The sequence below is a fragment of the Lethenteron reissneri genome, chromosome 17 (genome assembly GCF_015708825.2).
Source record: "Lethenteron reissneri isolate LAM-NWPU_2019-01 chromosome 17, ASM1570882v1, whole genome shotgun sequence".
Taxonomy (NCBI): domain Eukaryota; kingdom Metazoa; phylum Chordata; class Hyperoartia; order Petromyzontiformes; family Petromyzontidae; genus Lethenteron; species Lethenteron reissneri.
This window is the reverse complement of record NC_083795.1, coordinates 13,860,876-13,871,101: the sequence shown is the minus strand read 5'-3', so window position 1 is coordinate 13,871,101 and position 10,226 is coordinate 13,860,876. Positions and strand designations below refer to the sequence as shown.

The following is a 10,226-nucleotide window of genomic DNA, read 5'->3' as shown; positions in this document are numbered from 1 at the left end:
AGTTTAAAGCGATTTGAAGCATGTTTTATTTTGAAAATAGAAATATGGTTTTTGGGGGGGGGGGCAGAGCTTTGTGACGTCATATTTGAGGGAGGGTCTGACTTTTTGTGACGAGGTGTGACGAGGGGGGGAGGGTCAAAAATCGTCCAAAATCGCGTGACGTCATTTATGGACGGCCCCATAGGCTGATGGAATAACACACGTGTTGTTGACATGTGGAGTTGCGCTCGAACAGCGTGAATTCACTGAAACCAAAGTAAACACCGCGCGGAGGGGAAACCTCTGAGCTGACACCGAGCACCGCCCCCGCGCCACGTGACGCGGAAGGCGGGACGAGACGCGGGGAATACGATAGTCGCGTGGGGAGCGGGGACCGTGAAGCCGCCACCACCACGTGGAGACCCCCCCCCTACCCTGATCTCCGTGCCCCCCACCCTGGTCCCTGTGCTCCCCCACCCTGGTCCCCGTGTAGCCCCCCCCCACCCCTGGTCCCCGTGTGACTGTTCCCTGTGCCCCCCCACCCTGGTCTCCGTACCCCCCCCCCCCACCCTGCTCCCCCGTGCCCCCCACCCTGGTCCCTGTGCTCCCCCACCCTGGTCCCCGTGTAGCCCCCCCCCCCACCCTGGTCCCCGTGTGACTGACTGTTCCCTGTGCCCCCCCCCACCCTGGTCTCCGTACCCCCCCCCCCACCCTGCTCCCCCGTGCCCACCCTCTGGTCCCCGTGCCCCCTGGTCTTTGTGCCCCCCCCCTCCACCCTGGTCCTCCGTGCCCCCCTGTGCTCTCTGACCTCCCTGCCGCGTGAACCCGCGGGGTCTCTGCTCGCCGCACGGGCCCCGCACGGGCCGTGGGTGACCCGGGGGTGCAGGCGGCGTGGGGCTCCGGCGAGACGCGGCCGCCTGCCCCCTGCCCCGCACTCTTCACACAACTACCTTGCCCTGCCCTGCCCTCTCGCTCTCTCCCTCTGCAATGCCCCCTGTTGTACTCTACTGGCTCTCCCGTGACCCTGCCTTGCCCTTAGTCGCCTTGCCCGCACGCATTGCCCTCTTCTGTCATTAATTTCCCCCCACCCCTCTCCTCGTCTTGGCCCCCTGTAATTGCCCTGCTCACGCTGCCCCCCCCCCCTGTCTCGCTTCTCTTCAGTCGCCTTGCCTCTCGACTCCCTTGGCCCGGCCTGTCCCTTCACCTGAGTTTCCCTCTCTACCTGGGCCCCTCTTGCTCCGTGGAACTCTGTCAACATCCACTGGCCCAGCGTTGCTTCACCATCGCTTCACTTCCTCACCTTCGCCTCCTTCACCTTGACCCCCCCCCCACCCCAACGACATGGAGGGGACCCCCGGTAAGGTCCCGAGATTCACCTCCTCCCCGCACGTGGGACCCCTCACTGTGAAAGGGGTCCGTGTGGGGGTCACCGGACCACGTGGCCACCTGGCTGGGCTGCCCCCCGCGGCCGTGACGACGACGACGAGGAGGAGGAGGGATGGTGGTGGTGCTCTTCCGCCACCAAGACCCGTCTCCTACACCTGGAACCGTGGGGGGCGCCTCAAGGAGTTGAGGATCAGGTGGAGCGAGTGATGCGGTGGTGTGATGTTGACTACCTCGCCTGGTGTGCAGGAGGTCGGGGGTTCGATCCAGACCCTGACGCCTGCTGCTGCTCTATATTTGGAGTTTGCGTGGATTTTTTTTGTTCCAGGTCCTCCGGTTTTTTCCCCTCCATGCGTCTAAATTATTTACTTTATTTCGCTACTATAAATGTACACGTGGAAAGCCACTTAGTTGAGCTATCATTTGTGGCCAGGTCGCTTCTGAAAAATAAACTAATAGCTCAGTGAGTCTTACCCGGTAACATAAAAAAATAGTTTAGTTTTATTTGTATGTTTTAGTTCTTTGTTTGCCTTTTCTATACTTTGCACTCCTATTGTGTCTTCGTATTGTTTGTTGTCATAACGTTCTGACCCGCCCCTACTGGACAACTGTGTTGAAGAGCTTTATAGATAATCGGATTCGTGCAGTATACATCAATATTCTTAGTCTGATGCGGCACGATTAGGGCATTTAAACCGTTCCCAGATTTGTGACAAGCAAACCAGTGCCGTACTTAGCTACTACTATGAACTCTAACCCGACCACAACCATAAACCCAGCACCTGAACTCGACCCCATAACCTTAAAACCTAAACCCTGAACGAATTGGTTCCTAACCTCAGCCCTAACCTAAAGCACCCACGGTCCATAACCCTACGAACCGTCATCACTCGCCCTAAACCCGTACAATAATCCCTGGCCAATAACCCTCAAGCTTAATAATAACTCCTAAACTCTAAACCCTTCTAATAACTCCTTAGCCTGACACAAATAGTAAAAAGCGGCAGCCTTAAATATATGATCAGGTGGAAGCCAAGGCGAGTCTGTGATTTGACTCCCATCTGGTTCGTGTCTTCATATCTTCGAGGAAGTCATACAATAATATCCGTGCGGGTTTAGATTTCATATTTACACTGGCCAGGTCCTGCGAGATGACTCTTGCGCTCAGGACAGTTTCATGGAATCTGCGTGCAGGGATCGACCTTGTGTAGTGCATACGAGTAGCACTACTCAATGATGCCACTTCTCGCTCTATGCGGGAGGTGGTCGGCTTGGTGCCGGGGGTTGGCGCATAATGGTCGTGTCCAAGACAATTGAGATATCAACCGCTGAGAGACCTTGGGGGTTTGAATTCATTGTGGATTCCAGCTGCCCGTGATTAAATTAAATTGTCAAGATGCAGGGGATTGATGTTCTCTGCGCGATCACCTGTGCGGTTTGTCACTTAATTTAGCAGAATTCCGTCCTTTTGAGAGTTGAAAGATTTCGGTTCAACTCGCAACGATACGGATCAACGATTTTTGTTGCAAGGCATGTGGCAAGGTGCGCCATCTAGTGTGGTCGAGAGGTACTAGAATCGACTTCAGAAAGTACTTCTATAATGTCTTCTTTTGCGGAGAACCGCTCACAGTGACCGGTCTGTCACTGCCACCACGTGATACACTACTCACTGGTAGCATTCCATTCCCAATGGAAAAAATCATGTAAAAAACGTAATCCTCGGCCGAACACAAAATTGGTCCTTCAAATTGAAAATGAACACAATCCAATCTCATCTCTAATGCAAATCGGCGTTTTGACGTCAAACGGGTGTGTCTGGGTCTGCGACGGGGAAATATTCACGCACCCGGCACGCCACATCTAGTATACACGTGGCTACTTATCACGTACATATTCCAGTCTCAGCAGCGACTTGGAATAACGCTCGGTAAGAGATTAAACCACGATGCAATCCCGTTGGGCTGGTACGCAGAACACAACTTTATTGTTATGTTGAGAAGGCCGGCTTCACGGAGTCCCGTCGGGGGATAACATTTCCATCCTCCCCCCCCCCCCCCCCGTGGAAACGCATCCCCATTTTAACGTTTAAACAATCCGCTCTCTTCACGGGGGTCCTTAAAAAACGCGCGGGGCTAAAGTGGCGCGCTCCGCTTGTCGCCGTTTCGTGGCTTAACTCGAGCTTGGCATGTGGGGGTTACTCGGGCACCGCCACTGCCATTTGTCACTATTCGTTCCAAGCTCTTGGCTCCCGCGCTGATCCGCCTTACCGCCAACGGGACTTAGTCTGATAAAAGTTCCTAAGTAATCTTCCAAGCATAAACAAACATCGTGTGTGCGTGTGTGTACGCGTGCGCGCCCCCAGGCATCTGGCGAGGAAGTTCTTGCACGTGTGGTCCCGGAAGGTGTTTGGAAGAGTGCTGCCCTCGGCTGCCAGGTTTTCTTTTCACCTCGCCTACAGACATCTCGGCTGGAGTCGGAGGTTGGATCGGAGAGTCACGTTGAGCTGAGTGTCGAATGTGGCCTTGCACATTGTGAACAGGGCCCATCACAGGCGGGCGGTGCTTCGAAGGGCATTTGGCACGTGGCAGGAAGCGTGGTGGATCAGCCGGAGGGAATGGAAGCTGCTCATCCGCGCCGACTGCCACCTCAGGTTCACCGCTAAAATCATCATCGTCGTCATGCCCATTGTCATCAGTGCCCTGGTGGCGAGATGTTAACTGTCTCGCCTGGCATGCAAGAGGTCGTGGGTTCGATCCCGACCCTGACGCCTGTATAGTTGGAGAGTGCATGGTCTCCCCATGCGAGTGTGGATTTTTCTCCGCATCCTCCGTTTTTTCCCTCCACATTTAGAAACATGCATTTAAAAGCATTTGGCTGCTATACATTTCCACGTGATAAGCCACTTCGTTGAACTATCATTTGTGGCCAGGTCGCTTCTGAAAAAAAAAACATAGCTCAGGGGGGCTATCCATTGTTGGATGAAGGCTTCCCCAAGCCCTTCGCTGCCACTCACGTTCTTGCGATGCCACAGATTAAAATGACAACTCAAAGTGGTTTCTCGCTCCGATGAGCTTAGAGCAGAGCTCATCTCCTGCTTACAGCCCTGAACTTCCAAATTCTTATGGCGAGGGCGAGTCGTTACACTGTTGACATTACAAAAAAATGGTAGCCCTTTTAATGACCCCAGAGGTATCGTGGTCTAAGTCGATCCCCCAATGGGAAATTAACTTGCATCATATGTACAAATGTCTTTGTTTTGATAACTTTTTAGTTGTTTGTGTTTTTTTTTGTGCCATTTTATAATTTGTTTATTTATTTTAGATTTTGCTTAGTAGTAGGGTTTTCATTTGCTCGGCTTGTACGTGTGTGTGTGTGTTGGGCCTCTTTCGCACCGTACGCAGCCAACCACGTACTTGGGATTTGATCCTTGTATATAAATGTACAGCGTTGTGGGATGCTGTTGGCATGAATGACGCGATATAAAATGAAAGTACTTCAGCAGTTTTTTTTTTGCTGTGGTTGTCCCACCTGATGACGATTGCTTGTGTTGCGATCGAAATGTCGTGATCTATTATTTTTCTACCTACGTGACTTTACCGAAAGAACCAAAGAGTATGGATTCCTGCAGTCACGAAAGCTTAAAATCAAGATTGAAAGTATTATTATTAACGATGGTGCCACCTGGCCAGATTGCACCAACAATGCTCCCTCTGCTTCCTGTGTTTTCACGTTCGTTGCCATTTTATGTTTATTTTGTAGCCGTGTAGTGATTCACCCCCAGAGCAATGCAGTGAACTGTCATGATACGTAGGTCACAAGTCAGTTCCAGAATGAATTATATTTCGTCGCATTTTTACCGTCTCGTTCGTATGGGTTCTCGGTTTTTTCCCATCTCGTTTGCACGGTGTTCAGTCCATCACCTTACATTTGTAACATTTGCACAAATAATACTTTCATAGATTGGGTCAGTGTAGCATGAACGTAAGAATCGATATTAATTGATATTTGTCCGTGAGTCCTAGGTCAGCTGGTATTCTCTTCGCTGATACTTGCGTTCGGGGTTAGATATTGTAATGACCAATGTTAGAAAAAATATACATTTACAATCCAGCAGTCGTAGATCACTACATATTTGATAAATCACCACCGAGAAGATTTTATGGTTGGTGGAGATGTGCGTGATGCTGTTACGGCGAGTGTTAGAAATGCACGCTCTGTGCCGCTCCGTGTCCGCTGCAGGTTCCAGCTGTATGCGCGCACGTGGAGGGCATGGCAGCGCTACATCCAGTTACGCAGGGACAAGGCGGCGGTGCACGCAGTGGCCCAGAGGCACGGTGAGGCGGGTGGGGACACGGTGGGATGAGTACAAACATGGTGGGATGGATAGAGACACGGTGAGATGGGTGGGGACACGGTGGGATGGGTAGAGACACGGTGAGATGGGTGGGGACAGTGAGATAGGTAGAGACACGGTGGGATGTATAGAGACATGGTGAAATGGGTAGAGACACGGTGGGATGGGTAAAGGCACGGTGAGATGGGTAGAGACACGGTGAGATGGGTGGGGACACGGTGGGATGGGTGGGGACACGGTGAGGTAGGTGGAGATGCTGAGATGGGTAGAGACACGGTGAGATGGGTAGAGGCACCGTGGGATGGTTAGAGACACGGTGAAATGGGTAGAGACACGGTGAGATGGGTGGGGACACGGTGAGGTAGGTGGGGACATGTTGGGATGGGTAAAGACACGGTGAAATGGGTAGAGACAAGGTGGGATGGGTAGAGGCACGGTGAGGTAGGTGGAGACGGTGAGATGGGTAGAGACACGTTGGGACAGGGACATGGTAAGACAGAGCGGGGACAGAGACGAGGTAAAACGGAGAGGGACACAATGAGGGCAGGGAGGTAGTGAGGTTTGTCAGGGAGGTGCGGGGGGGGGGAGCACCGCAGCGACGTGGTCCCAACAGAAACCGTGGTGCTCCCAACATGGCAACCACGGAGTCACCCGCGCGCGTTCGTGACACAACACGGCACACGCGGGCACGCAAACAATCGCGAGCCAGCGAGGTGCCCGCTGGCACGGCCCCGACGATGGCACTGATCCCCCTCCCCCCGGCGCGTGGGCTGAACCCCGCTGGGCCCGGCGTGGGCTTTTTGTCACCGAAACCCTGAGCCGCTATCGAGGCCCGCGCAGGCCTCGGCAGCTATTGTGAGCGTCGCGGTTACCACGCCGCGATATCGCCACGCGGCTCGCTCGGCGCTCCCCATGTAAATCCTCTCCGTTGGCAGCTCGGAGCTCGTTAATGCGCGGGGCCTGGGCTGGCTGGAGACGCTTTTTGGGAGATCAGAAAAGGGAGCGGGCGATGCGCTCCGAGGCGGAGCGTTTCTCACTGGAGCTCCTGCTGAGGTACGGCACCCCCCCCCCACCACCGCGCTCTTGACACATTTCGCACGGTGATTATTAATGCGTTTTAAAATTTGCCTGCGCGTTTAAGTGTTTCGTGGCTTGACTGCCAGCAGTCTCCGCAGAAGTGTTTATCCGGGGTAAAAATAGCCCGGTGCTATTTCCAATGTTCGATGCTTGAGTAATAGTGTTTGTTCTGCAACCGTGTTCTCATTGATTGCGTTTTGTTTCCTTTTGTGCACCATTTGTTAGCCAAACCTTCCGCCCTCGATGGCCTGTGTTGCTACGGCGCGATGCGATGCATCTTTTGGCATCTTGTTTATTCCATTTAATGCTCCTCTCCAGCCATTACGTTTGATTAATTTCTGACAAATTGCCGGAGCAGATGAAAGCCTCGCGTCCGACGCGTTAAACCGCCGCGCGTTTTGTTTGCGAGCCCGTAATTTACGGGGGGGGGCCCCCGTTTTAATGGCCGCCGGCGCCGCTGATAAACAACAACGAGCGGGCCCCCAACCGCCTGCCCGCCCATCCCTCCGTCCACGCGTCGGGAAAGCCCCGGGCGTGGCGAAGGGGGTCGCAGCGAAGGGGGCAAGAGGGGTCGTGGCGAAGGGGGTCGCGCCGGCCGCCCCGTGTGACCGTGTCCGTGTGAATCAGGCGCTCCTGGTCCGCGTGGCTGCGGAGGCTGCAGTGGCAGAGGAGGCAGCAGGAGAAGCAGGGCGCCGCGCTTCACCACTGGGCGCTGCACCTGCAGTACAAGGTGAAGCGCGCACAGCAGCAGCGGTGGGGGGGGGGGGGTGCAGGGAGCAGTAGTGTAGGGGGTTAGCAAGCTTCGCTGCAAATCTGGAGATCCGAGTTCGATTCCCGCTCACGGCCGATACCATTGACGATTATCTGAACCGGTCCTGGGCATCCTCTAGGTCGACTCAAATGAGTAACTGGTGTGAAGTGGAAGACGAATGCGGCCGGGCGTGGTGCTGGCCACCCACCCCCTCGTGTGCCGTGCCGCCCTTCATAGGTGCTACTCGCTAACAGCACTTGCCCCAATAAGCCTGTTAAGGCTACACGGTGGGGGGGGGGGGTCTTTGGGGGGTGGCGGTTGTGCAATTGCATCGCGTGCATGGTAAAAGGGCAGCCCTGCAATTACTTGATCGTGCCGCTGCTGGCTGAAGTGGTTCTGCGAGAGGGAACCACAGACAGCCCCGTCGGGAGGATACGATTCCACGCTGGCCAAATGAGGTTGGAGTTCGCGCACTTTTTTTGTCGTTTAAATCTCGATAGGTAACTCAATTATTTCGAACTGCTTTTTGTGTTCATTTGTTGTCCTTCCCCCGCACCTCCGATTTAGCACGGTTGCCCACGTACGGTGCGAAAGAAGTTCAGCTTACACGTACATACTTACATTCCTCTCCACACGACCTGCCGATCAACCTCGCTGCAATGCACCCGTTTATACTCCTTGGTGGACAAATCTAGGTGGGGGTGGGGCAGGTCGAACCAAACCGGTGACCTCTGGATCGCAAGTCCCGTACGCTGACCGTTACCCCACATTGGCAGCATCTTGTGCATTGAAAGCAGCTGCCTGGGAGTGGTGGGGGGGGGTGTTTGGGGGTGCTGGGGGGTGGGGGAGGGCTTGCCTCGCATGCAAGGATGCGGGCAAGAAAAATGGCACGACACGCATAATGCTTCATTTTGTTCTGAGACGTGCGCAGGCGAGGGTTCTGTGGTCGGCAGCCGGAGCCCGGGAGATGTGCAATCCATATTTTATTGTTTCCCAATGCATCGCGGAACACACGGCGGCTGCATTGAAATTCTGAACTAAACGGTCCGTTTCACGGTTGACGTGCCGAGAGCACGCGGCGAATGCGGGCAGAGATCCGCTGCCGTTTTGATTAGACTGCCAGGCCGAAGATGTAAATCGCAGTGTAAATATATTTACTGTGCATACAAGACGCCAGGGCGCGCGCACGCACGCACGCACGTATGCGCGCGCACGCTCACACACATTGACATTATGCGTGCTTATCATAGCATCGATAATGAATGAAATCTTAAACTGTGACACTGGGTAAAATTCGACCAAAGTAGAGGGCAGCCGATGAGAAACGTTGCTTAAAACATTCATGAGGTTTAAGGGGCCCTCCCTTGGTGCAGCTGCCGACGGTCAATAACGGCGATTCAGATGATGAACAGCAAACGACGAGCGAAAATATAAATACCGCCTCGGCACGTTGGGGGGGGGGGGGGCTCGTGACCTTAAAAGCGCGAGTTCAAATCCCAACCACAGCCAACTTCTCCCTGGAGCCTGATAAAAACCAAAAAAATCCAATTCCGCAAGGCTCGGGCCCGGGAACTGACAGAATAAGTGGTTGCAGTAACAAAAGCGTTTGCGGACGATGCGTTTCCGCGTAGAGCGCGGAGACGGAACCCTGCGGAGTCGGGTCGAGGAGCAGGGAGCTTGGCCGTGCACGTAGGCCCAGGGCCTTTACGGTGCCTCTGCTCCTCCTTCCGCGGTTTTCATCGTCGGAGCAAACGGCAAAATGAGCCCTGCCCGGGACGCAACGTGAAAGAGAAAATGATAATGCCGCTTAAAAAAAAACTCACGTTAAACTAAGCTGCATTTTTAAATGCAGGGACGAGCTCCAAAGACAAATGGCCGTACGAACCCTGGCTCTGTTTCCTCGGCTGTCTGACGCGAGTTTGACGCTTCATTAACGAGAGGAAGAGCGCTTTGGATTTATGGGCAGGCGTTCGTGGCAGCATGCTGTGGGATGCATGAAAATGCATTGGGGTTGCGTAACTGTCGTTGTATAATAATGTAACGTTTGGAGAAAACATCGCCCTCCCCCTCATTGCGACTATAACCTGGGCCACACAGCCCAGGTTATAGTCGCAATTAAGGCCTTCGGTAACGTCTGAACGCGACTTTCATCTGGAAACGCTGCAGAGGCGGCAAGCGTGGGTTTTTTTTTAATTCGTTACAGAGCGAAGCCGTCGGTCACAGAGGATAAGAGCAAGTCCTTAAGCCAGCCTGGACTTTGAACAGGGGTGCAGAGGGCCGACAGCGCTGAACAGCCGGGTGGGAAGGGAGTTGCAGACAATGAGGGCTTCCGCATTTCCCTATTGCGGGTGTTTTTCACGCGGGAGGCATTTGCGCGTGTTATTGTTTTTTGGTTTCCTCGTCGGGCATTCGTTAACGGCCACATTGCGCCCCCCCCCCCCCCCCCCCGCCGCAGGCCTGGGTGCAGTGGAGTGAGGGGCTCCGTGCGCGGGAAGCCGAGCGTCGTCGGGAGCAGCTCGCCGACGCGCACCGCCACCGTGCCGGCCTGCGCAGGGCGCTGGCGGCCTGGCGCTCCTACGTGGGGGCGCGCCGGCAAAAGCGGGAGCTCTACGGTGCGTGCCCCCTCCCCCCCGCGGTGCCATGATGGCGCAATGTACCTGGAAGCCCCCGACAATGAAAAAA

The 10,226-nt window shown here is 54.6% G+C and overlaps 1 protein-coding gene across 1 annotated transcript in view; it reads left to right on the top strand.

Moving 5' to 3' along the window:
• Nucleotides 1–757: 757 nt before the first annotated feature.
• The window catches only part of SFI1 (SFI1 centrin binding protein), a 44,274-nt gene continuing 34,805 nt past the window's right edge, over nucleotides 758–10,226 (top strand). Inside the window, exons 1-7 of the mRNA XM_061553199.1 lie at nucleotides 758–1,559; nucleotides 3,725–3,796; nucleotides 3,902–4,012; nucleotides 5,602–5,696; nucleotides 6,652–6,769; nucleotides 7,421–7,523; nucleotides 10,000–10,156. Of these exons, the coding sequence (XP_061409183.1) occupies nucleotides 1,321–1,559; nucleotides 3,725–3,796; nucleotides 3,902–4,012; nucleotides 5,602–5,696; nucleotides 6,652–6,769; nucleotides 7,421–7,523; nucleotides 10,000–10,156 (895 nt within the window). The 5' untranslated portion in view covers nucleotides 758–1,320. The remainder of the gene's footprint in view (nucleotides 1,560–3,724; nucleotides 3,797–3,901; nucleotides 4,013–5,601; nucleotides 5,697–6,651; nucleotides 6,770–7,420; nucleotides 7,524–9,999; nucleotides 10,157–10,226) is intronic.